General features: G+C 42.8%; 1 protein-coding gene across 1 annotated transcript; it reads right to left on the bottom strand.

The window, feature by feature from the left end:
- Window position 1: 1 nt before the first annotated feature.
- Window positions 2–27,994, bottom strand: LOC138947443 (histone acetyltransferase type B catalytic subunit-like). The gene is made up of 11 exons (XM_070318920.1): window positions 27,954–27,994; window positions 26,982–27,053; window positions 25,010–25,085; window positions 21,186–21,303; window positions 19,353–19,494; window positions 15,919–16,072; window positions 14,313–14,417; window positions 13,579–13,685; window positions 12,381–12,532; window positions 9,659–9,775; window positions 2–8,189 (listed from the first exon to the last, which is right to left on the bottom strand). Exons 1-11 carry the CDS (start codon window positions 27,958–27,960, stop codon window positions 8,019–8,021), a joined length of 1,221 nt encoding a protein of 406 aa, XP_070175021.1. The 5' UTR covers window positions 27,961–27,994; the 3' UTR covers window positions 2–8,018.

Below are 27,994 nucleotides of genomic sequence, written 5' to 3'. Positions count from 1 at the left end.
AAATCATTCTTTGTTGTTTATTTTCAAACAAATGAACTGTTTTGTTTTTTCATCTCTGCACCCTGTCTTTTCTTCACACATTTCTCAACATGATAAATAGATCTGCATGTACAATTTATTGGATGACAAACAAACCATAAAGTTTTCAATGGAGAATCTTTTTGTCAGCGTAATCGTCAGAAGCAAAAGACGCCGCCATGAAATGAGAACTATTAGTATTACTGGACCGTCAAAATCTATCAGAATCAAACATCAGCCAACAACAGTGTACCTGCCAGAATGGGTTCCTACTTAGGAAAACAAGAAGAGCAAAGCCCATACGACTCACATGCTTGACCTTGACCTTCAGATAACTAAACCTAGCATTAAATCTCAAAAACTTCATACACTAAGAACTGCTTTACACATTTTTCCTACCAAAATACATGTGACCTTGACCCAAGGTCATGCAACACAAAGCTGTTAATTCAAGACATAGGAAGTACAATGGAGCTTATTGGCTCTTTCTACCATGAGATATGGTCACTTTTAGTGGTTCACTACCTTATTTTGGTCACATTTCATAAGGGTCAAAGTGACCTTGACCATGATCATATGTGACCAAATGTGTCTCACGATGAAAGCATAACATGTGCCCCACATAATTTTTAAGTTTGAAACAGTTATCTTCCATAGTTCAAGGTCAAGGTCACTTCAAAATATGTATACAATCCAACTTTGAAGAGCTCCTGTGACCTTGACCTTGAAGCAAGGTAAACCAAACTGGTATCAAAAGATGGGGCTTACTTTGCCCTATATATCATATATAGGTGAGGTATTAAATCTCAAAAACTTCAGAGAAAATGCGAAAATGTGAAAAATGGTCGTTTTTAAGACAACAATTACGGCCCCTGTGACCTTGAAGTGAGGTCAAGTTGCCGCACATGTTTTTTGAGATCTTGTAACCATACACCATCAGGCCTTAATAGTGTCCAAGAAAATCCAACGTTAAAGTTTTCCGGACGGACGCCGGGACGGACGGACGACTCGGGTGAGTACATACTCACTTTTGCTTTGCATGTGAGTCAAAAAACTATATGGACCTCATGACTTCGAGGCAAATTGAACTATGTATCATAATTTGTACCAAAATGTACTTATATTTTCAGGTCTGCGCTGATACTGTCAGCGTGCTCCATAGTTATTTGTAATTCTGAGAATAAAATTGTTTAAACCAAAATTTTAGTGAACAATTGAAAATCACACCTCCTTGGTATTGTAGCACAATATCTTCACATGTACTAATTGTTCGACTTGATTGTGTTTCAGTAAAACAAAACATAATAATTTAACATAATCCTGTTTCATACTGTTTTCATTCACAACAACAAAAGTTTTACAATCAACTATCAGTTGAGCATTTTTCATTCCCCGAAGTCACTTGGGTTAAAGAAAACACACGTGCTTAGCGAACACTTTAAGTGATAAACAAGCCATCCGTGGCGATTCATGTTTTCGATAATATATTTTCGAAATAAAACGGTATCATATTTAGCGCATGCTGCATTACATACACATCAGTTAGTTGTTGGTCCCAATTGCAGGATACAGCCGATCGGAAGCGTGGAACGTAATCCGGATGTTGTGAAAACCTTGTCCGAGGTCTTACTCTTCCAGATCGCAGAAAATCCTGACAGAGTTATTTCCGGAAGACGTCTGGTCACATCATACAAAACAGTGTTGTGTCAGCCGACTTTGCATGCACCTTGTGGGCAAAACGCTTGAGCACAGCTTGTGTATCCTCCTTACAACGTGGTTCAAACAGGAACCTGACAACCACAGGACAATCACATTACATTCTGCGAGATTCTTGCACAATAAACAATGCAAGTTCTCTGTGGTAACTAACAGCAAGTTTTGCATTGATAACAAACTACCAGCCCTAGAAGAACAATCTGATGAATTGTCTGCAGCACACTAGTACTCAACTCCGCCAAGGACGGTCCCAAGCCCGGCTGAAAAAGGAGGAGGGTTGGGCGTGGGGTTAGCACCCCCACCCTGCAAAAACGACTTCGCTACAGAAACGTCAACAACAGAAGAAACAGAAAACTTTATCCTGGGAGAGGAAGGTTCTTCATCAAGAAGACCTATGACGCTGTGTGGTGAAAGCCGAAAGGAAGCCACAAAGCCGACTACCCTTCTGTCAACCAGGAAAACCACCATTGGCACATGGAATGTTAGGACCATGTATGAGCCAGGAAAGACTGCGCAGGTAGCAGCGGAAATGAGGAGGAACAACTTGACCTTGTTAGGCATCAGTGAGACACGATGGACTGATGCTGGACAGAGACGGCTGATGACAGGAGAGCTGTTGCTGTACTCAGGGCATGAAGAGAATGACGCACACCACACACAGGGAGTAGGCCTCATGCTGTCCAAGCAAGCACAGAGATCACTGATTGGATGGGAGGCGCACGGCCCCAGGATCATCACAGCATCTTTCCGCACCAAGAAGAAAAGGATCAAGATGCACGTTGTCCAGTGCTACGCTCCAACCAACGACAGCGAGGACGAAGAAAAAGACCACTTTTACAGCAGGCTGCAGAGGATCCTTGAAACATACCCGGACAAAGATGTAACCATCCTCATGGGAGATGTGAACGCCAAGATCGGGTCTGACAACACCGGGTATGAACGAGTCATGGGAACCCATGCCTTGGGAGTGATGAACGAGAATGGAGAAAGATTTGCGGACCTGTGTGCCCTCAACAGTCTGGTCATCGGAGGTAGCATCTTCCCTCACAAGCGGATCCACAAGAATACCTGGGTATCACCAGACAACAGAACAGAAAATCAGATAGACCATGTCTGCATTAACAAGAAATTCAGAAGATCCCTGCAGGACGTCAGAGTGAGAAGAGGCGCAGACGTGGCATCAGACCACCACCTATTAGTGGCAAGCCTAAAGCTGAAGCTAAAGAGGAACCAGACAGACGCGTCAGACCGGAGAGTCAAGTACAACATCAGGCTTCTAAAAGACCCCAAGACAAAAGAACAGTTTAGTCTGACGTTGAAAAACCGGTTTGAAGTGCTTCAGGAACTCTTGGAAGAAGAAGACAGTGTATCTAACAGGTGGCAGAAGGTGAAAGAGACGTTACGATCCTCATGTCAACAAGTAGTGGGACCAAACAAACCGCAACAGAAAGAGTGGATCACGCCAGAGACCTTGACTAAGATACAAGATAGGCAGAGGAAGAAGGCAACAGTCAATAACAGCAGGACAAGAGCAGCAAAGGCCAAGGCTCAAGGAGAATATGCAGAAGCAAACAGGGAAGTGAAGAAGAGCATTCGCAAGGATAAGATAGACTATGTGGAAGGACTGGCAGCTGAAGCAGAGCAGGCAGCGTATAGTGGCAACATGAAACAGCTGTATGACACCACCAAGCGACTCTCTGGAAAATTCAGCAAACCAGAAAGACCAGTAAAAGATAAGCAGGGGAACACTATTCACACTCTAGAGGAGCAGTTGAACAGGTGGGCCCAACACTTTGAAGATCTCTTGAATCGACCATCACCCCCAAGTCCCCCAGCCATTGAACCAGCAGATGTGGATCTACCAGTCAACTGTGAGAAACCAACCAGAGAAGAGATCAGGAAGGCCATCACCCTACTAAAGAATGGAAAGGCTGCTGGACCCGACGACATCCCTGCAGAAGCATTGAAAGCAGACATAGATGCGTCAGTAGAGATGCTGTACCCACTCTTTGAGAGAATCTGGGATGAAGAAGATGTGCCGACGGACTGGAAGGAAGGTTACCTGGTTAAACTTCCAAAGAAGGGAGACCTCAGCAACTGCAGCAACTACAGAGGTATCACGCTCCTATCTGTGCCAGGCAAGGTCTTCAACCGAGTTCTCTTGGAAAAAATGAAGAATATTGTCGACTCACAGCTGCGAGATGAACAGGCGGGCTTCCGGCAGAACAGATCCTGCACAGACCAGATTGCAACACTTCGCATCATAGTCGAGCAGTCCCTAGAATGGAAGTCACCGCTGTATATCAATTTCGTCGACTATGAGAAAGCTTTCGACAGCGTGGATAGAGAAACCCTCTGGAAGCTCCTCAGGCACTACGGTATCCCAGCCAAGATAGCCAACCTGATCAGGAATTCTTACCACGGCATGTCCTGCAGAGTCATCCATGGAGGGCAGCTCACAGACAGATTTCAAGTGCGGACAGGAGTTCGACAGGGATGTTTGTTATCCCCCTTTCTCTTTATACTTGTGATCGACTGGCTCATGAAAGAATCCACCAACAACCGGAGGAATGGAATCCAGTGGACTCTATGGAGCCAACTTGATGACCTGGATTTCGCCGACGACCTCGCACTCCTTTCCCATAACCAACAACAAATGCAAGAAAAGACAGACATTCTGACTGCCACATCGTCACAAGTGGGCCTCAATATCCACAAGGACAAGACCAAGATCTTGAAGATCAACACCACCAGTAAAGAGCCCATCACCCTAAGTGGAAGTCCCCTTGAAGAAGTGCAGTCCTTCACATACCTTGGCAGCATTATCGACCAGCAGGGAGGCACAGATGCGGACGTCAAGGCAAGGATCGGCAAAGCAAGGGCCGCCTTCATCCAGCTCAAGAACATCTGGAACTCCAGACAACTGTCTCTAACCACGAAAATCCGACTGTTCAACTCTAACGTAAAGTCGGTGTTACTATACGGAGCAGAGACCTGGAGAACGACCAAGACTACCATCAGAAAAGTCCAGACCTTCATCAACAGCTGCCTCAGGAGGGTCCTCAAGATCCGCTGGCCCGAAACCATCAGCAATGCCGACCTTTGGGAAAGGACCTGCCAACTTCCGGCAGAAGAACTAATCAGGAAAAGGAGATGGGGATGGATTGGACACACCCTCCGCAAACCACCAACCAACATCACCAGACAAGCGCTGAGGTGGAACCCCCAGGGCAAGCGAAAGAGAGGCCGTCCAAGAAACACCTGGCGACGCGACCTGGAGGCCGACACCAGAAAGATGGGCTACACCTGGAGTCAGATAGAAAAGATGGCCCAGGACAGAGGACTCTGGAGAGCTGTTGTTGGCGGCCCATACCCTGACAGGAGTGACGGGCATTGATTGATTGATTGACACTAGTACTCAGTACTAGTAGCCAGTTGGTGAAAGACTCGTCTAATAATGATGAAACGTCATGGCAGTTGATGCTCTAACAGTACTGCAATTGCTTTGTGAAAACAGCAAGTCTGCCAACAATCTAAGAGGTTTGCTTGCGATCCAATGAATTGTCAGCAACACACTAGGTGGCAGTAGCAAGTCAATGAAAGACTTTTGTCTGCAAGTGATGAAACTTCATGGCAGCTGATTCTTGAACAGTACAGTAGAACCCCCTGTTTACGACTTTGGAAAAACCTTGAAAATTAGGTCGTAAAAAGGGGGGGTCTTAAAAGGGGGGTTTGAGTTTTTGGCCGGTCGGTCATGAATTTGGTTGCAGTGTATGTACTGTCATGTTTACACACAAACACACAGTTGCAGTTTACTGTCATATCAAAACACACACACACACACACCCAAACACATTACAGCAGAACAACTTGAACTCAAATTTCAAAGAAAATTTACTCATGGCGTAATGCTCGCTCCCCGCTGAGTGAAGCACATTTGACATTGTGGCGCAACCAGTAAAATCCGAATGTCCTAACTCGATAGAAAGCATAACGACTTTTCTCCCGAATCATCTTTCCGCTCATATGAATGATTCGTCGCCTTGCATCGCTAAACTTGACCACGATCGTTGAGGTCTTCGTACAGGCTCCTCTCTTTGCGTACTTTCGCTTCGCTATCCTTCTCACCATTCCAAATAACACCGAGTCATTATCCTTGACGACACACAGGATTTTCGCATTCTCGACTCCCAAGGAAGTCGCCGCGGATTGCCACTTCGCTCGATTAGCGATTACTTTATTAGCTCTCTACTCAAGAGTCGGCGCTTTTCTTTTTCTTTCGCGAATCTTCGTTTGTCAACAAGACAGTCGTCGTGACAAGATAGCGTGCAGAAAAAAACAGATGTATCAGGATCTCGCGCGCGCGAGATTTCGGTTTTATTTCTTCTCGCGATAGTTGGAGGAGCGAGAGCCACCATGTTGTGTTTTCATATGCTCGAAATGTGCGCAAAAGTTGTAAATCATCCCAAAAAGCTCGGCCGTAAGTCGTGTTTTCAGTGGGTCAGTATCCTTGACGATACACAGGATTTGCGTCTTCCCGACTCCTAAGGAAGTCGCCACGGATTCTATCGTCCGCGAGATTTAGGTTTTTTTCGTCTCGCGATAGTTCGAGGAGCAAGAGCCGCCATGTATTGTTTTCGTCTGCTCGACTACAAATGCGCGAAAGTCGTAATTCATCCCCAAAAGCTTGGTCGTAAGTCGCGTTTTGGGGTGAGTCGTTCACTGGGGGTTCATTATTATAGTAGAATGCATCCGTGGTAGCAAAATCGGTCGTAAAAAGGGGGTGGTCGTAAACAGGGGGGTCGCTAAGGGGGAGTTCTACTGTACTACAATATATTGCTCTGTGATAACAGCAAATCTATCAACAATCTAAGAGGTTTGCTTGCGATCCAATGAATTGTCAGCAACACACTAGTTGGCAGTCGCCAGTCGGTTAATGACTTGTCTACTAGCGATGAAACTTGATGGCAGCTGATTCTGTAACTGCAATAGACCATGTTCGGAAGTAACTGTTAAGTTGTTATGAGTTCTGGAAGAGTTGCCTTCCCATGTTTACATAGAAACACTGGAGCAAGCCTATAATGTCACGTGTAGCTTGCCTCAGGGTTTCTATGGAAAAGCAATGAAAATCATCTCTTCCACAAGCCATAAAAACCAGACAAGAGTTATTTCTGGAATTTGTCTATTGCTCCGTGATAACAGCAGGGTTGCGTTTATCACAAATACAGGTAGCACTGCAACAATCTACGAGACCTCTAGCAAAATGATGAACTGACCACACTATGATGCGGTGGACAGTCGGTCGATGACTTGTCTGCTAATGTCTGCTTGTCTTCAACAGTACTGCAATCATTTGCTCGGTGATAACAGCAAGTCTGTCAACAATCGGAAAGGTGTGCTTGTAATCTGATGAATTGTCAGCAACAAACAAACTAGGTGGCAGTAGCCAGTTGGTTAAAGACTTGTTTGCAAGTGATAAAACTTCATGGCAGCAGATTCTTTAACAGTACTGTGATTGCTTTGTGATTCAAGTGCTAGTCTTTCGGATGAGACGAAAAACCGAGGTCCCTTCGTGTACACTACATTGGGGTGTGCACGTTAAAGATCCCACGATTGACAAAAGGGTCTTTCCTGGCAAAATTGTATAGGCATAGATAAAAATGTCCATCAAATACCCGTGGGGCTTGGAATAAAGTAAAAAAATTCCATCTCACACGGCATTAAGTCTCAGGAAACATGAATACACGCATGCAGGAAAAAAAATAAAATATGGGTAGCGCCGTATGTATGGCAGCTCGCTTTCCCCGGGGAGAAAGCAGCCCGAATTTCCATGAGGGTAACCTCACTGGACTGTAAATCTTATCCAATCCAATCCAATCAACAATCTCAGAGGTTTGCTTGGGATCCAATGAATTGTCAAACACACTAGGTGGCAGTAGCCAGTCGGTTAACGACTTGTTTGCAAGTGATGAAACTTCATGGCAGCTGATTTTTTAACTGCAATTGCTCCTTGATAACAGAAAGTTTGTGTCAGTCACGAACTACCAGCCCTGTAACAATCTACCAGGCCTTCGGTATCATGATGACCTGACACTAACACACTACAATGCGGTGGACACATGGTCGATGACTTGTCTGCTAATGATGAAACTTCATGGCAGCTGATTCTTCAACAGTACTGCAATAGTTAGCTCAGTGATAACAGCAAGTCTGTCATCAATCAGAAAGGTTTGCTTGCGATCTGATGAATTCCTCTGACATCATAATGACCTGACACTGACACACTAAGAGGCGGTGGCCATTCGGTTAATGATCTGTCTGTAAGCGGTGACGTGTTCCTGGAAGAGCTTCTCGAGCTGCATCTGTCGCTGCTCAGTAGTCAGGCAACTCAGTGTCTGTGCCAGTTCGTCTGGGTGGAGTGCTTTTTCCAGCTTGTGGAAGTCGCGCTTGCTTTTCTGAAAATATTCACATAAAAACATCACTTATTCTGCGAGGTAAGAAAGCTCACACACACACACACACACACACACACATGCACGCACACACTCACTCTCTCACACACATACATACTCTCTCTCTCACACACACATACATACACTCTCTCTCACACACACACACACAGAAACACACTCTCTCTCACACACACACAGAAACACACACACACTCTCTCTCTCACACACACATAAACACACACACTCTCTCTCCCTCACACACGCAAACTCAACTCTCACACATGTGTACACTCAAACACAACTTTACCCTTTTTCTGCTAACCTGAAAAGGTTATTGGTAACCGTCTAACATTAGTCCTGCACTTTAACATTGGTTAACTTCCAGGATTTGGTTTACTAACTCGCATTTGGTGCATACAATCTGAAAATGACCCATAAGAACAGGGGTTCACATCCATGAGAGGTGGCATAGGACAAATGTCCTGGACAATGCAAAAGTGATAGGACATTTGTCCTGAACTAAAATAAATCAATGACATTTTTTTTTAGTTATGTTGCTTTTTCGGAGAAAAAAACCGCGAAGGGAGGCAAATGTCAACCGGCTTGGAGCATTCAGAGTTGCGACCCATGGAAGCTCTTCTCTGTAAAAAGCACATAAAGTCTCCCCAAGTTTCGTCTGCTTGGAGAGACACATCGCTTCGCAAAACATCGACAAAATAGCAAATCAAACTACTGGAAAGTACTGACAATGTCCGGATCAAATGAAAGCATAATCGGACAATGACCACTTTGTGACAAAAACAATAGGACATATGTCCTCTTGCATGAAAAATGTATGGGACATTTGGAAAAAATATCCGTGTATGTCCGATGTGGATGCGAGCCCCTGTAAGAATTCCATTCACCAGGTCAAAGGGTGCACCAAAATTACTATGGAGCCTATGCACAGTTGACGACGTTCGGGATTTCCGACTGAGAAAAGCAATGGACGCACACACCAAACCAAAAAGGCACGCACATACAGACATAAACTTTGGTACCGTAATAATGTGTCACGAGATTGCACCATGGGAATTCCAAAATAAGACAAAACTCGGGAAAAATAGGCCGAGGGGCAGAGCCCCGTTGGGGTGACCAGGGGGAAAACGAATTTTTGCATTTTAGACCAATATTTTGATAGTTCTCATGTAAGCAAACAATGGATAGAGAGACAATAGTACACATATAATTTAATTTACCTTTTTTTTTGCTGCGGAATTTTTCTTAATTTTCACTGGAACATAATTTCCGTTTCGCGGAAATACGCAATTTCGCGGACAATTACCATGCCTGACCATATCTGGAGAAGAAAAAAATTCCGCCGAGGAGGAAAAGGGGCTTGCCTCTGCACGTCACCATTGAGCATGCTTGACCCTACGCACTTTCAACTATGTCCCATCAGAACCGTGAACTTCCATTTGACAATGACTTACTTGAAAAGGTTTATTAAGTCGTCGTTTGACGTCCAGTCTGTACTGTCTGTACATGGACGTGTTGCTCTCGTCTGTTATCCGCAGTCGAAGAATCTCGTACATTCTTCTGGCTTGTTGCTGTAAGTATAAACGGTAATTGAATACCCACACAGTCACGTACATGCGCATCTCTCCTCTCTCTCTCTATCTCGCTCTCTCTCTCAGGGGAACTGTCACAGGAATGCAGACATAATTCAAGGTTCCTCCCATCAACTCCACAAACACCAGTGCTCAAACGGCAAGTTAATATAACAGATCTTCAAGCAGGCAAATACAAAAACAGAAAAGCTGCACAAACACACACACTCCCTCTCTCAATGCAAAACGAGCACGCTTTAACTCATTGTCTCCTAGGTATCAATCAATCAATCAATATGAGGCTTATATCGCGCATATTCCGTGGGTACAGTTCTAAGCGCAGGGATTTATTTTTTATTTTTTTAATATTTTTTTTATGTCATTTATATCGCGCACATATTCAAGGCGCAGGGATTTATTTATGTGTGAGATGGAATTTTTTTTTACACAATACATCACGCATTCACATCGGCCAGCAGATCGCAGCCATTTCGGCGCATATCCTACTTTTCACGGCCTATTATTCCAAGTCACACGGGTATTCCGTACCCACTCATATGGCCCTATCTGACCTGGTACGGATATATCCGTACACAGTCACTTCAGTCGCTTCCTGCAACGTCGATCTAACGCCTGCATTCCAGCGTGTTGATACAGTTTCTACACAGTTACTACAATTCTGAGTGACCTGCTGCAGCACAGCTGGTCTCGGCCAAAAAAAACTTGGTCAACATAGGTGGGGTACAAAGTGTTAATCAAAGAAACTGAAAATAGTTACAGTGGAACCCCTCTTTGAAGAACAAAATAAGACCTTTTCTTCTCAAACTTCCTCTTCACAAACTCTGTAACATTACCCCCATTGTAAATAGGACTCCCTCCTTGTCTAAACTCTGTAACATTACCCCCATTGTAAATAGGACTCCCTCCTTGTCTAAACTCTAACATTACCCCCATTGTAAATAAGACTCCCACCTTGTCTAAACTCTGTAACATTACCCCCATTGTAAATAAGACTCCCTCCTTGTCTAAACTCTGTAACATTACCCCCATTGTAAATAGGACTCCCTCCTTGTCTAAACTCTGTAACATTACCCCCATTGTAAATAGGACTCCCTCCTTGTCTAAACTCTGTAACATTACCCCCATTGTAAATAGTACTCCCTCCTTGTCTAAACTCTGTAACATTACCCCCATTGTAAATAAGACTCCCTCCTTGTCTAAACTCTGTAACATTACCCCCATTGTAAATAAGACTCCCTCCTTGTCTAAACTCTGTAACATTACCCCCATTGTAAATCCCTCCTTGTCTAAACTCTGTAACATTACCCCCATTGTAAATAGGACTCCCTCCTTGTCTAAACTCTGTAACATTACTCCCATTGTAAATAGGACTTCCTCCTTGTCTAAACTCTGTAAAATTACCCCCATTGTCAATAAGACTTCCTCCTTGTCTAAACTCTGTAACATTACCCCCATTGTAAATAGGACTCCCTCCTTGTCTAAACTCTGTAACATTACCCCCATTGTAAATAGGACTTCCTCCTTGACTAAACTCTGTAACATTACCCCCAATGTAAATAAGACTCCCTCCTTGTCTAAACTCTGTAACATTACCCCCATTGTAAATAAGACTCCCTCCTTGTCTAAACTCTGTAACATTACCCCCATTGTAAATAGGACTCCCTCCTTGTCTAAACTCTGTAACATTACCCCATCGTAAATAAGACTCCCAGGGGCTCGCATCCATGAGAGGTGGCATAGGACAAATGTCCTGGACGATGCAAAAGTAATAGGACATTTGTCCTGAACAAATATAAATCAATAGGAATTTGTTTGAGACAAAACGTAAATTAAAACGTTAAAAAACGCGAATAGGGGCAACTGTCAACCGACTTGGAGCATTTAGAGTTGCGACCCTTGGAAGCTCTTCTCTATAAAAAGCACATACAGCCTCCCCAAGTTTCGTCTGCTTGGAGAGACACATCGCTTCGCAAAACATCGATAAAATAGCAAATCAAACTACTGTAAATTGGAAAGTACTGACAATGTCCAGATCAAATGACAATGACCACTTTGTGACAAAAACAATAGGACATATGTTCTCTTGCATGAAAAATGTATAGGACATTTGGAAAAAATATCCGTGTATGTCCGATGTCCGACGTGGACGTGAGCCTCTGGACTCCCTCCTTGTCTAAACTTCATTTTCTTAGATTTTCAGGAGTCTTGAAAAGGGGGGTTCCACTGTATTGCTAAAACATTATACAGTGGAACCCCCTTTTAAGACCCCCTAATTTAAGACTCCCTCCTTTTTAAGACCTTGTTTTCTCAGACTTTCTCTTCACAAATTCTGTAATTTTACCCGCATTTTAAGACTCCCTCCTTTTTAAGACCTTGTTTTCTCAGACTTTCTCTTCACAAATTCTGTAATTTTACCCGCATTTTAAGACTCCCTCCTTTTTAAGACCTTGTTTTTTCAGACTCTCTTCACAAATTCTGTAATTTTACCCGCATTTTAAGACTCCCTCCTTTTCTATACCTGATTTTAGGGAGGTCCTATAAGGGGGCTTCACTGTTGTGCTAAAACATTTAAATGCAGTTCTACCTTGTTGAGCTTAAGTTTTTTGCGCGCTTCGTCGACCATGGCTGAGTGGAAGCCTTCCAGCAGGTAGTCAGGCTGGAAGTTGTTCAAGGCCGCGCAGTTACGGGCGTCTACAAAGTCACGCAGGCGCTGAAAATTCTCTGATGGGTCCTCCACTGTACAGGAAATAGGCAAATGTCAAGTAAGAAACATACAAGTCGTCCCAAACAGGCAAGCTTGCCCCTGCCGTCACAATTTTTAAAAGCTAGCTTCTCTTTTGAGGCAAACAAAAAAGTTTTAAAAGAGATCTGAGAAAAAGGTATTTGGTAGAAGAATATTTAAGTAAACTTAATTTTAAATAAAATAAATTTCTCCTGGAGTGGTACCCATTTAAACCTCTGATATTGTCAAATGATTGATTGTCTTTCTGATTGAGCTTGTAAGGATGAAATTTGGTTTTTGGAGGTAATAGGAGGTTAAAGATGTTTCTCAGTTTAGACTCGAACATAAACATTGTCTGTTTATTTTGCAGCAGCTAAACGGGGAACAGGACTTGGTGTTTTACAAAATTATCAAATAGAAACATAAAAAAAGAGACGTTTACATAATTTATAAATGTATTGAATATGGGCTGTGTGATTGTATGCTTTATTGTGTTTTCCCGTTTTGTTGTTGTTGTTGTCTCTTTTTTTCTTTGTCTTTGTTGGAGATGCATAGTTTTGTATGGTTGATGTTATTTGATGTTGGTGTGTGATGTTGATGTCGTGTACCAAAAAGAAATAAAAACGTGTTAAAAAAAAAAATAAAATAAAAAGTTATCAGAAAAATTCTAGGATCGGAACAAAGAAATAGGTTCGGTCTGGGAATCAGAAACATTTAATCTTTTTACTTTGTATTATCATTGAGTCTGCAAACAAAGTTGACTCGTGTCCGGCCCGGCCTGAACCCGTGACCACAATACAATACAATACAATACAATACAATAACTTTATTAATCTCTAAAAGAGAAATTACATTGCTGAGCGTTTGTGTCCGTAATAATAACATACATAACACATTCAAAATAAACATTTGTTCTTTGTCCTGAGAAAATATAGCACATTGGTTATCACATAAGAAAGTATATTAAAAATAAATTAACCACGGATCACAAGTCAAAGGCTCTACCAACAGAACTGCACCCTCCCCCCCCCCCCCCCCCCCCCCCCATTTCAGCACTCACCTGTAATATCCACCACCTTTGGGTCAGGGGTCACATCATTGTAGAACGTCTGTAACAGCCGTGCTCCATGCCCTTGTCTTTGGAACGGCGGCAGAATCAAGAACTGACTGAAATAAAATGCCACCTCAACAATTACTCATTTTGTTGGTAGTAGTCTTTGGAATGGCGAGAGAAATATATAACCACAAACATATGCATACATTTAGACATTTTCAGCAGTTCTTAAGGAGAAAAAATAAATGCAACTACAATTGTGCAAAGCAAAATTGCGTCATCTCACAAACTGCAAGCACAATGAGGCATCCTGTATTTTTTCAGTCAAGTTAACTTTGAAAGTTGAACACAATCCAGGATATCGAATACATAAAGTTGGTTTCTGTGTGTATACATGAGAAAAGGCACTGAAACGGCAGCATCTTTTTTTTCATGGAATCGCTGAGTTTGTTCGTTGCCACTCTAGTCTTTTGGAAAACCAAACTTAAAAGGGTCGTTACAAACAGCGAAAAACAGTAGATATCCTATGAACCATCAAAGACCCTGCCCGCCTGGGCTGGCCTAACTTTGCTTGCTCTCTTCTCACTGCGTCATCAGTTTTATAAGTTTATCTTTTGACCTACAAGAAAAAAACAATCGTTCATCAAGGTGGTTCCAAGAAATTACTGAAGAAGTTTTCGAAAAATGGGTCCAGCTAGTATCTGATAAACTCCCTTTATGCTACAACTGTGGGCACTCACCTTAGCCTTGGTCTAACTTTGTCTGGGTATGCGTAGTAGTTGTAGGCCGTCATGTAGCCCACTGTGGCGTACATCGTGTTCCCATCTCGCTTGTACTTCTCAAACCTAAAACACAAAATGGAATAGTGAAAGTGTAAGGTATACTTGAATAGATTCCTTACTTTTTATCATCCTGGAGAAAGCGTCGACAAGCTGTCGAAATCTTGATGAAGAATGTACCAAACCTGGTTACTGTTGTGCTCTCTTTTTGTTTGCATAGACCAATTCTGAAAATAACTCTGTGGGGTTTGTATGGGTGAATGCCCTTGCTTTTTACTCCGACAAACACTGGAGGGGCCAATCACTAGCGAGGAGTGTGTCGGAAACATGTGGAAAGGAACACATGTGAAGTGATTTGTCCGAGGAAAAGCAAGGGTATTCACTCTTTCACAACCTATACAAACCTGACTGAGTTATTTTCCGAAAATGGTCTATTGCAGAAAAACAAGGCCAAAAAACAACAACATTGAAACAGCAAAATGAGCCACACAATACTGCAGCCTCTCGTTCCGATCAAAATGGCAGCCTAGGCATAGGTATAAACGAAGAATATTTTGTCATCTTGAAGTGAAAGGTTTTACTTGTGAAGTGCAAGGGAAACAACTTGTTTGTACTTGTGTAAATAGCTCGGCCTCACTGATTACGCTATTTACGCAAAACACGATTTTTACCATTTGTGTAAATAGCTCAAACTTTGTGAAAACCCTATTCACACAAGTACTTGTGCATATAGCCTTTGAAAGGTTATACACACAAGTAGTTGTGTAAATAGTGTTTTCACTGTGGCTGAGCTATATACACAAGTAGAAAAAGAGTCATATTTTGTGTAAATAGCGTTTCCCTTGGCCACAAATACTTTGTGTACATATCTACTTAAAATTAATATTAAAAGTCCTACGGTTTTGAGCCATTAAGGACTTGAGTGTTTGTCCGCTTTCAGTTTGTGTACATAGCTTTTCCTGTTGAGGCCATGCCATTTACTCAAGTAGGAAGAGTTTTTTCCCTTCTTGGCCAAACATGTAAAAGCCCAATCGAGTGCATGTTGGAGTTGCAGCAAAAATTGCAGAAATAGAAGAACACAACTTATCCATGCTCTGTATAGGTGCTTCAAAAGAAAGGCTAAGAACTGAAAGTGAAACAATTGACAAATCTTACAACTGAAATATAAATTTTCCAACAGTGAGGAAACGCAGAACCAAGAGAACACAGATGAAAGAGTTGCCTTTTGTTGTTGTTGGTTTGTTTGCTTAACGCCCAGCCGACCACGAAGGGCCATATCAGGGCGGTGCTGCTTTGACATATAACGTGCGCCACACACAAGACAGAAGTCGCAGCACAGGCTTCATGTCTCACCCAGTCACATTATTCTGACACCGGACCAACCAGTCCTAGCACTAACCCCAGAATGCCAGACGCCAGGCGGAGCAGCCACTAGATTGCCAATTTTAAAGTCTTAGGCATGACCCGGCCGGGGTTCGAACCCACGACCTCCCGATCACGGGGCGGATGCCTTACCACTAGTCCAACCGTGCCGGTTAAAGAGTTGCCTGGAACTTGGAAGACTCACAGCAGGTAAAACCTCCACTTATCATCGTCGTCATCGAGGAAAGAGGCAGCATCAATGTAGAAGAGGATGAAAGTCTGCAAGCGCTGGTGGTATTCCCTGAAGCCTGGTGTCTCTATGTCTGTCTTGTAGACCTGGAACTCTCTCTCCTCACCATCTGTGGGAAAAAATGCATGAAATGTAGAATCAGGTAATTTTCCATTGTATGCTAAAGATTAAAATAGCTCACAAATTCACATGTCTAGCGGTATTCAAAATCAAAATTTCTTTCCCTGCCGGGTAATACAATTCACAATGTTGTAATACAGCTATACATTCCCTCAACAAACAAGTCAAGCCAAATAATGCAGGAAACGTGATGTGGATTTCAACATGAGTGGGTTTCAACATGAGGGGAGCATGCAAATTTACTAACACAGATCTCCTTGGACCACATGCAGACAGCAGTATTCAGATGTTACCCCATGGGAGCTTGTTGTCACACTCAATGAAGGAAAAACAATATACTGTTCTTTCAGTTTGAGTCGTCATTTTCATGGGGCTATTTCTGGAGATTGCCATTTGTTTCTCATACCTGCTGCTTGAGCATAATGCGCTCTCTTAAAAAAATCATGACAAGCTGCATTTCCACGCAGACAACCTTTATGCATAATATTTGTACGTACAGCAGTCCCTCTCATGAACGGACACCCTTGGGCCATAGCAAAACTGTCCGTACATTGCAGGTGTCCGGTCACGGGAGGGGTGACCACACCACCCCCTCCCCCATACACTCACACAGAGACACACAAACAACAGGATTGAGTCTATGCTAATCACTTCTTGTGGCTACTAAACAATAACAATAAACTCCTAATACTTCTTTAAACGTTCTGTAAAAGTGATTTGTATGAAAAGTGTTGAAAAAAAGAGATAAAATAAATCCTCAAGGCAGTGAACACACTCACCATGCACTGACATACGAAAGCAGCCACACAAACTGCACAGCACAGAGGAGCGTGTGCATATGCTTTGCAAGAATAAGCTTGAAAACCAGTTTGAATAAATAGCAGCAGATAGAGCTGCATGTCATAATCATGTAATTTATTTTCTTCTTGTCTGGCTTTATTGACTGCATGCCGATCATGTGGCATGGCAGTGACTTTTCACTCTTCAGTCGGAAATACACTGTACATAACACAGCTCCCACTCTCCCTCACTAATGCCTACCCCAAGCCGTGACAACTGATGCTTGGAAATTATGTGGAAGAGTACACCTCTCTATTTCTCTCCAATGCTCTTCCTGCTGACATGCAGTGAATATTTTGACAAAGCAAGACAACTGAAGGGTTCACAGATTAGGCAACTGACTCACTGGTCAAGGCTGCGTTGAAACAAGAGTATCTTGTCAATGAAAGAGGTTACACACGATGCTGAGAACTGTGGCCGGTTTTTCACTCTCTTTCGCTCTGGACCTTCATCGACTGTGGTTTCTGTTGTTTACGTCCAACAGACAAGAATAAAGAGCATAGTGCAGTTTCATGTTGGCATCTTCGCATGTACTCCACTCCTGACCAAAACTACTCCCCCTCCTGATGGGTACACGTGCACTCAAGTTATCAGTGACTGTAGACCTGCCTTCCCCCCCAAAGGTAAATTAGGGAGATCCTCCAAAGCTGGCCGGGGTCCAGGGGCCGCTAAGGCCCCGGTGGGGTCCAGGGGCAACGCCCTGGTGGGGGGTTCAGGGGGGCGAAGCCCCCCGACCGAAAATGGTTTTAAGGATTTATAAAGTGTATTTTGAGGCCTTTCCTAACACCAAATAAATGGGATATGCCTTTTTGAAAAGCTATGAAAAATACAATAAAACTATAACAGAGCTTGGTTTTCTTTGAGAAGACAGCTCATATGACTGGCCTGGCAGTTGTAATCACATCTACATCAAGTGTATTGAAAAAGACAGCATGGGACAGGCAGATAAAATATGTGAACATATTTTAGTGACTTTTCACTCCAGGAAAACCCAATTCATACAGATGAAAACAAGCCTATTTGGGGTGAAAGGAATAAAAAAATAACACCATTAATTGCTGCAGTATAATAATCTTGCAACAGAATAATGTAGCTTTGATTCGACGACTCATTTCAGTTGCCTCTGACACATTTGGGGGGTGTGAACGGTAACTCCTAGTCCTATTGTCAACCAATCTTTCCTCAAGATTTTGAACATGTTTTATGGTGTTTTATTTACTCCTAGGTACGAGGAGGAAGAAGAAGTTAAAAAAAATAACTATTGAAAAAAACCTTACTTGCAGCGATTTCAGAATCGGGAAAGGCCTTCCCAACTGCTTTGTTAATCTTGTCAGAAAAAGCTATAGGCACGTTGTTCTCCGCCAGTAACTGCGTGAATGTGGCCTCGGCGTTGGTAACCCGTCTTTTAAAATCCGTTGCCTTTTGGAAACAGGTAGTCAGTTTCAGCTGCCTGTTCTTTATGCCCTCTTTGGCTGCCTCCTTGTGGGTTGAACTGGCACAGTGCTTGGTGATGTCGTTTCTACCGCCGTGGGATATCGAGAAATCCCGGTGGCAGACGCCGCAATGAGCAAAATGGGGGCCTTTCGTAGACTTCTCCATGTTTTCCAACTTATAGTACTCGTCTTTCCACTTCTGCATGTATTTCTTCGATTTCACTTGGTGCTGTCGATTCGTCGTCTGTCTCATGCAGACGTTTCTCAGCTTCTTTACCCGCCATCGCGACAATCCGCGTCAACAGAGCTTCGCAAGTCAAGCTTAGCGATTGGTCGTTGTATCTGAGTAAACCAATCATAACAGCCGAAGCAAAAACGCTTGGCGGCACCGGAAGCTGTACTCAGCCCAGGCGTCTAAAAGCCCAAACCATGTACAACACGGAACAATATTCGTGTTTTTTTTTTTTTACAGGATTCATTGATGAAATCGGGAGAATTCAAAGTCTAATCGGGAGGTCGGAAGTAACAGACATAAATCGGGAGTCTCCCGAATTTTTCGGGAGAGTAGGCAGGTCTGTGACTGTCATCACGCCATTGCGGCTGTGATCTTTGTACCAAGAGCCGGACTGCTCTGTTATCGATTTTGGTGTGGTGAAAATTTGACATGGTCTGTCCGTACATTGGAGGTATGACCTGCTGTTGGGACCGAAAATGAGTGTCCGCGTCCACGTTTTGCAGGTGTCCGTTGAAGGGGGGGCAAATATAGAAGGAAAACACTCCGTGCCGAGCAAATGTGTCCGTACATGTCAGGGGTCCACTCACGCCGGGGGCTGTACATTGCAGGGACTGCTGTACTGACCTAAAACAGCTTTGTAAGAGTGCACCAGTTCACCAAACAGTATGAAATTGATGTGGTCTTTTTTCACAGCCGTCAAAAATTGTGAATTTTGCTCACGAAAACCTATTTGTACATGCATAATATTCAAAAGTACTGACCTACAACGACCTTGTAGGAGTGCATCAGTTCACCAAAGGGCGTGAAATTGACGTCCTTGTCGACAGCGGTCAGAAAGTCATCTCTGTTGGTCAGCACGCCAGGTGCCATCTCCTTCATCAGCTTCTCCGTAACATTGTCCGGCTGCCGAGTGGAGATAAACTCAAATTAGAATTCAGTATCCCAGACCTGTTTACCCCCAAAACTTGACAGTGTACAGGGGTATTCGAGATGGAGGCAGTTCTTGTCACGTTTTGTTCCCCATGGTTTTTTCTCAATTTTTTTTTTCTTCGTATTTCATACACGGATTAGGCGCTTCGTTATACAAGGCGCAGGGGTCAAACTCGAGGAAAAAAGTCGCGCCTTATGACCCGGAAAATACGGTATGTTTATCGTATTTTTCATCATTTTCTGATTCCAAAAACATATAAATATGTTATATTCGGATTAAAAACAAGCTCTGAAAATTAAAAATATAAAAATTATGATTAAAATTAAATTTCCGAAATCGATTTAAAAACAATTTCATCTTATTTCTTGTCCGTTCCTGATTCCAAAAACATATAGATATGATATGTTTGGATTAAAAACACGTTCAGAGAGTTAAAAAGAATAGAGATATAAAAAAGCGTGCTATCCTCCTCAGCGGAACCGCTACCGCGCTTTTCTGGATTGTTAATTTCACTGCCTTTGCCACGAGCGGTGGACAGACGATGCTACGATTGTACGGTCTTGCGAAAAAAATGCAATGCGTTCAGTTTCATTCTGTGAGTTCGACCGAGCTTGACTAAATGTTGTATTTTCACCTTACGCGACTTGTTAAGACCTGATTTTCTCAGATTTTTGGAGGTCTTAAAAGGGGGGTTCCACTGTAACAGTGGAGTCAAAAATAATACCAGTAATCTGATGACCAGTGGTTACCAAATGCCAGCGCCAACCTAATAGACAATGTCTAGAAATAACTCTATCTAGGTTTGTATGGGTTGTGACGGAGTGAGTACACTGCTTTTTTCGGGGACAAACTAATCAACACGTGATTCCTGTACACATGTTATTTGTTATATGAAGTCTTATATCGCGCGCGTATCTCTAGACTCGGACTCAAGGCGCAGGGATCTATTTATGCCGTGTGAGATGGAATTTTTTACACAATACATCACGCATTCACATCGACCAGCAGATCGCAGCCATTTCGGCGCATATCCTACTTTTCACGGCCTATTATTCCATGTCACACAGGTATTTTGGTGGACATTTTTTATCTATGCCTATACAATTTTGCCAGGAAAGACCCTTTTGTCAATCATGGGATCTTTAACGTGCACACCCCAATGTAGTGTACACGAAGGGACCTCGGTTTTTCGTCTCATCCGAAAGACTAGCACTTGAACCCACCACCTAGGTTAGGAAAGGGGGGAGAAAATTGCTAACGCCCTGACCCAGGGTCGAACTCGCAACCTCTCGCTTCCGAGCGCAAGTGCGTTACCACTCGGCCACCCAGTCAAGTGCGTTACCACTCGGCACACACCCTCCAAAACCAATTATTGCTAACAGCATGGGTTCGAACCCCCACAATCGGCAAGGGATTTATTTCCCACAGTAAACTTTCTCCTAACACCCCCATGTGCATGATAAAGAACCCAAGTTTACAGCGAAAGTCTCAAGGCTTGGAAACATGAAAACACACGCAGGAAAATGAAGAAGAAAAAAAAAGGTAGCACCGTACTGGATGGCAGCTCGCTTTCCCCACTGAGAAAGCAGCCGGAATTTCCATGAAGGTAACCTTACAGGACTATATAAAATCTGCATGATCAAAGTAAAGACGGTCAACTCACATAGACGCCGTCCTGCCCGGTGACCATGTCAGAGAAGCTGAGGCTCATGTAGGGGACGAGTTTGCCGGCCGTGAAGAACACCTGTACCACTAGGTCCTTGTAGCCAAAGATACTTTCCCTGCACACACACATAAGCATGAGCATACACACACAAGCATGCATGCATACACCCATACAGACACACACTGTCAACAATAAATAAGGCACAAAAAAGTAAGTTTTCTTCCCATGACACGGCCACAAAAATAGATTTTGTAGGTCGGCTTCTTCTGTTGGTTTTTATAATCTTTATTGAAGTTTGATTTTCTACAGAGTCGCATGTGGCATTTTATTGGCCGTAAATTGTGCAAGCTCTATCCCCTAGATGTCTTAGAAGAAAACCTTTTCTGCAAAATCAATTTAAAAAAACATTTTTTCACTCGTACTTTTTTGAAAGGTTAAATGAAATTATACTAATTACTATACAGCAGTCCCTGCAATGTACGGCCCCCGGCGTGAGCGGCCACATATGCTCGGCACGGAGTGTTTTCCTTCTATATTTGCCCCCCCCCCCCCCCCCCTTAAACGGACACCTGCAAAACGTGGACACGGACACTAATTTTTGGTCCCAACAGCAGGTCATACCTGCAAAGTACGGACAGACCATCCTCAAATTTTCACCACACCAAAATCGATAACAGAGCAGTCCGGCTCTTGGTACAAAGGTCACAGCCGCAAAGGCGTGATGACAGTCTCTGTTAACTTGGGTGCACGTGTACCCATCAGGAGGGGGTTAGTTTGGATCAGGAGTGGAGTACACGCACTTTCTTGCTTTCAAATGCGAAGATGCCAACATGAAACTCACTATGCTCTTTATTCTTGTCTGTTGGACGCAAGCAACAGAAGCCACAGTCGATGAAGGCCCTCCGAGAAAGAGTGAAAAATCGGCCACCATTCTCAGCATCGCATGTCTGTGTGTAACCTCTTTCATTGACAAGATACTCTTGTTTCAACGCAGCCTTGACCAGTGAGTCGGTTACCTAATCTGTGAACCCTTCAGTTGTCTTGCTTTGTCAAAAGTTAGACACAGTCAACTGGTTTTTCTCTGAGTAAACAGTGCAGCTGGCCTCAATTAGCTGGTGACACCTCTCTGGCCACAGCGCCAAACAGCACATGGCTGGGAGGAGTGAGAGAGAGAGGGGGAGGGGGGTAGCTGGCTAAACTCAGTGGGGTGTCCAGTGTCACTGCATGTCAGCAGGAAGAGCATTGGAGAGAAATAGAGAGGTGTACTCTTCCAAACAATTTCCAAGGATCAGTTGTCAGGGCTTAGGGTAGGAGAGTGAGAGCGGTGTTGTGTACAGTGTATTTCCCACTGAAGAGTGAAAAGTCACTGCCACAAGATCGGCATGCAGTCAATAAAGCCAGACAAGAAGAATGATTATGACATGCGGCTCTATCTGCTGGTTTTTATTCAAACTGGTTTTCAACGCTTATTCTCACAAAGCATCTGCACACCTGCCTCTGTGTTGTGTTTGTGTGGCTGCTTTTGTATGATGTCAGTGCATGGTGAGTGCGTTCACTGCCTTGAGGATTTATTTTATCTCTTCTTTTCAACACCATTGATACAAATCATGTTTTGCAGAACGTTTAACAAAATATTAAGAGTTAGATGTTATCGTTTAGTAGCCACAAGAAGTGGTTAGCATAGACTCAAATATGTTGTGTGTGTGTCTGTGTGAGTGTATGGGGGAGGGGGTGGTGTGGCCACCCCTCCCGTGTCCGGCCACCTGCAATGTACGGACAGGTTTGCTATGGCCCAAGGGTGTCCGTTCATGAGAGGGACTGCTGTATAGTGGTCGGGAGGAAAAATAGGGTTGGTCAGGGAAATGAAAACTTGTTTTCTTCTATTTTGGCTTAATAGTAGCGCATACAACAAGGCTGCTAAGACAGACCAGAAGCAGATTTTGGTTTGACAGGCCTATCACAAAATGTCTGAAGGAACTTATGAAAAATTTAATCGGACCAAAGATATTTTTAAGCAAGATAAGGTGTTCGCTTCCATTTCCATGGGATAAGACCTATTCTGGAATTAAAGCTGTATGATTGTGAATAGTCATAAAACACCCGGATGAACTCAGATAGTACTCATCCAAATCAAATTCTTCTTCGCAAGTTAAAACCAAAACAGAAGACCAACTTTAAAAAGCTTTTATTTTTTTTACCCCAAAGATCGCGATATATAGTGTAAGTCTACTGTAACTCTGTCCCATTTGTATGGATTGTGAAAGAGTGAGTACCCTACTGGCCTATGTCACATGAGAAATGTCAGTGGGAAAACTTTCCCACGTGACATTCAGGGGCTCACATCCATGAGATGTGGCATAGGACAAATGTCCTGGACGATGCAAAAGTGATAGGACATTTGTCCTGAACAAAAATAAATCAATAGGAATTTGTTTGAGACAAAACGTAAATTAAAACGTTAAAAAACGCGAATAGGGGCAACTGTCAACCGACTTGGAGCATTTAGAGTGGCGACCCTTGGAAGCTCTTCTCTATAAAAAGCACATACAGCCTCCCCAAGTTTCGTCTGCTTGGAGAGACACATCGCTTCGCAAAACATCGATAAAATAGCAAATCAAACTACTGTAAATTGGAAAGTACTGACAATGTCCAGATCAAATCACAATGACCACTTTGTGACAAAAACAATAGGACATATGTCCTCTTGCATGAAAAATGAATAGGACATTTGGAAAAAATATCCGTGTATGTCCGATGTCCGATGTGGATGTGAGCCCCTGGACATTACAGGCCAGTCACTAGCGAGAGGGTGTGTCTCACGTGTCAATATTTGTCAGAGCAAAAGAACTCACCTTTTCACAACCCATACAATCCCGACAGTTATTTCTGCAGGGTCCCCACTGGTTTTTAGAAACAAAATTCCATGACTTTTCCATGAGCTTCAATAACATTTTCCATGACTAGATCCACAGGTTGCCATTTCCGAACACGCAAACTTTTTACGTCTTGTCACTGCCAGTTTTGACACGGGCTTGCTTTGCACTGAATTTGAGTCAGTTTCTATGCAGTGTCTCTTCGACAAGCAAGTCAAGCATTTGCTACGCAGTCAGATTATCGGTAATGTTTGCTGGTCCTGTCATTTCACTAAACTGGACCAGCCACTGTTTGTATCCATCTGCACTTTCGTAAATTCCGTTTCGTAACCGTCACTGTGACTTGACGAACTGTCATTTTTTTCACCGCGATACACAGTTCATTACGAAGATCTTCCTTGGTAATTCGTTCCAATTTCTCATATTTTTTGTTGTCAAGAAACAACTCGAAAGAAAGTTTCAAACTCATCATCCTCCATCTTGCTTGTCGAAGCGCTAAAGTACTTTATCGATGCAAAAACAAAAGCAGAAAACTTCGACGAAACCGACTCAAATGCAGCGCAGACGACACGACAAGATAACGGAAGGAAGTGGGCCTCACTTTGGCTCAAGTGCCGTTAAAAATACCGTTATTCTCGTATGCAAATACGAACGAGAAGTTGGTCATACGAACAAGCCTTGTGCTGGCGACGCAAATCGCTGCTGGCTGGCAAAGGGGGGGCAATGGCTGGGCGATGAAAATAGCCGCTGGCGTGCTAAAGGGGTTTTTTTTTTCTTTCTTATTTTTGTTAAATTCCATGACTTTCCATGACTTGAATTGAAATTCCATGACTTTTCAGGCCTGGAAAATTATAAATCAAATTCCATGACTTTCCAGGTTTTCCATGACCTGTACGAACCCTGTTTCTGGAATTCGTCTATTTACTTTAATTCATCAGTACTACTCACTGTTCTCCAAACAGCTGATGTGTCATGTCAGGTTTAAACGTTGTCTTTTCATCTTCGAAGTCCGCTTGCTGGCGCACTGGACAAACAAGCAAACACAGAAAGAACATCAAAACAGGTATAGGTACATAGCATCTGCACCCATACCGGCTGTTGAATTTGAATCTAATATTTAATCATATGAATTATTTTAATGAAAACCAACAAACAAACCAAGTCAGTACAGACTGCATTAACCATGAAGATGGCAAAGCTACAAAAGCAATGCACAGGGTTTAGCCTGGATAAAATAGACAATGGGACATTTAAAATGGGTTATTTAAAAAACGTATTAGTTCTGATGATTCTGTTGTTGAAGTTGTTCCCTCGTATAGATACACATCTGATCGAAAATCAGAAATTATCCATTGCAGACTGAGATTGAGGATCAGCAATCTAAATAGTGATCTATTTGACAGACATTTAATTCCCGACCCGTCATGCACTTGTGGTTATCCTGTTGAAAATGCGGAGCACTATATTTTTCACTGCCCCTTATCTCTTCAAATACGTGAAGTCACCTTGTCAACACTGCCCAACTATGATTTGCTAACCGCTGATGATTTTCTGTATGGCAATAGAGACAAGTCAGACAGCGAAAATGCATTGATATTTGACCAGTTATTCAGGTTTATCTTATTAAGCAAACGTTTTGAATAATGAATGCATTTATCTCATCCATGTTCGAAACGACCATGTGCAGTACTGTTTTCTACCATGTGGAAGTCATTGTGTGCGTGTGTGTGCGAGTGAGTGTGCGAGCGCGTGTGAGTACTGTTGTTAGTTTAGCATTGTGTTTTTTGTTCCTTTTATTGTTACATGTTATGATGTTTGTCTACCATAATTCACCATTATTATTTTGACATTATTTCAAACTTGTTATATTAAAATCATCCGCCAAATTTCATTTGCTTTTAAGAGTACGCTCATAAGCCTAGCTTGTTGTGCTCCATGTTCCTTATTTCATGTATGCGGCAATATTCCAATGAAATTTACTGAATAAACTTGTTTAAACCAATGGGACATTTGCCCCCCTCAACCAAATTCTGATGGGACATTACATAGTCGAAGGCAAAACGCGCAAAGCAGGCTAGGGGGTCCAAAAATGCTTTTGTCAAAAGATGCAAAATAGTTCTATTTGGTGCCATACAACGGTATGCGAATGTGCCAGTGTATCAGGTTAGTAGGTGTGTGTGTGTGTGTTTGTGTGTGTGTGGATGAGAGAGTCTGAGAGAGAGAGAGAGAGAGAGAGAGAGAGAGAGAGAGAGAGAGAGAGAGAGAGAGAGAGAGAGAGAGAGAGAGAGAGAGAGAGAGAGAGAGAGAGAGAGAGAGAGAGAGAAACAAGACAAAATAGAAGCAAGTTGTTTGACACTGTTGCCACTTTCGACGCCATATTCTTCTGTTGTTTCAATGCGAACATCACCTGAGGTTGAAAGGCAAGGCAGTTGACCGGGAAGTAACTTTACTTTTTTTGTTGGATGCATTGCTTTTTATGTATTTTACGTAGGTCTGTGTTTCGATCAATATCCCTTGTGTAGAGTTTCCACAGACTACAGAGGTAAACGCGCAAGCACAGATCGATCCCGCACAGATAGTTAACAGGATTGGTTGAATACCAATGAATTACATTTTAAAAGCCAATCACAGCGCGTTTCACAAACTCGCAAGTTGCTCGGCTTGGCGCCCGTTTTTGCTTAGGTCTTTCCAAACACTGTACTCCCGTGAAAAGTGTGCATGGGGTGGCGCAGTGATACGTAATCTCATTGTGCCCTCTGACGCACTGAAGGGAATTCCAATGGGACATTTTGAGATGTTGAAACCCTGAATGCAACATGTGTGTGTGTGTGATAGCACTAATAGTAATACTTTCGATATGCACACATCAAGATTATGAAACTATTACTATTATTAGCCATTTCAAAATAAAAACCCTTACCCAGCTTGAAGTGGATGGCATCATTAGCACAGCACTTGAAGTCTTCCAACCTGTTCCGGACAAGGCTCATCTCTGTCAAACACACACGAATATTATCAGTGACACCTCAAACTCAAAGAGCAAAATCGGACCACGTTTTACTATAACTTAAAGTAGTTTACCCTTTCAAGGTTTTCTCAAAATACTATACTGTGCGAGTATGACAAAGTCAAAGACATCAGTAGTCTACTAGTACTACTAGCTGACACATTTTCAACCACCAGATTGTTAGCATCTTCCTTGACAATAACTGGACAGACGAACTACGAACAGAAGAATGATCATAATGAATAATTGAGATTAAAGTGTGCGACTGTCGCTGTGAACCTGAGGGGTTAAATCGGGATATTGCCAGAAACACATTGACTGCAGATGTGCACCACAGTGCGCTGCCATATGCAATCTGCCACTTGTTTACATTAATATTACTGTACTAAACTCTGTCGCTGGACTGCTGAGAATTACTTTGCGCTTGCTTCTATAGTTCTACACTACAGTGATAAATCGTTCAGCATCTGTTATCAAATTCAAAAACTGTCATTGTCAATAAGATGTATTTTTCAATTCACATGATTTCTGTCAAGCTATGTGCTGTGACATTCCATTTGACAGTTGTTTTAAACAACAGTTATAGATCTATGCAACTTTCAAAATGTGGCCGATTCAGACCAGTGAAGACTTCAGAGTTGTGAATTGGATTGTACCTAAATCATTAACAACTTTCTCATTCACCAGTAGCAAAGGGACAGTTCGTGAGCAAAATTTCAACGTAAAAACATCAGGCAGGTTCGGAAAGACAAGTGACCTGTTACTTCCCAATAGACCAAAAAATATGTCGTCTTCGTACAAAATTCACATAATTAATTAAACAAAGACAGAGAAAATAAAACACGGCTAAAATATGTAACTCTTGCTACTTTGCATCAAACTAACCCGCCATTTTGCTTGGCGCTACTCCAGCTGCTTAGGTTTTG

The sequence above is a fragment of the Littorina saxatilis genome, linkage group LG14 (assembly GCF_037325665.1).
Source record: "Littorina saxatilis isolate snail1 linkage group LG14, US_GU_Lsax_2.0, whole genome shotgun sequence".
NCBI classification, from domain to species: Eukaryota; Metazoa; Mollusca; class Gastropoda; order Littorinimorpha; family Littorinidae; genus Littorina; species Littorina saxatilis.
This window is presented reverse-complemented; position numbering and strand designations above follow the sequence as displayed.

Excerpts from the sequence above, each read along its gene's own strand:
- LOC138947443 (XM_070318920.1), bottom strand. Across the intron at positions 14,418-15,918 it reads AAGTGGAGGTTTTACCTGCT|GTTTGAGAAGTACAAGCGAG; the intron begins GTGAGTCTTCCA and ends TTTGTGTTTTAG. Across the intron at positions 8,190-9,658 it reads GACTTAATAAACCTTTTCAA|AAAAGCAAGCGCGACTTCCA; the intron begins GTAAGTCATTGT and ends GAATATTTTCAG.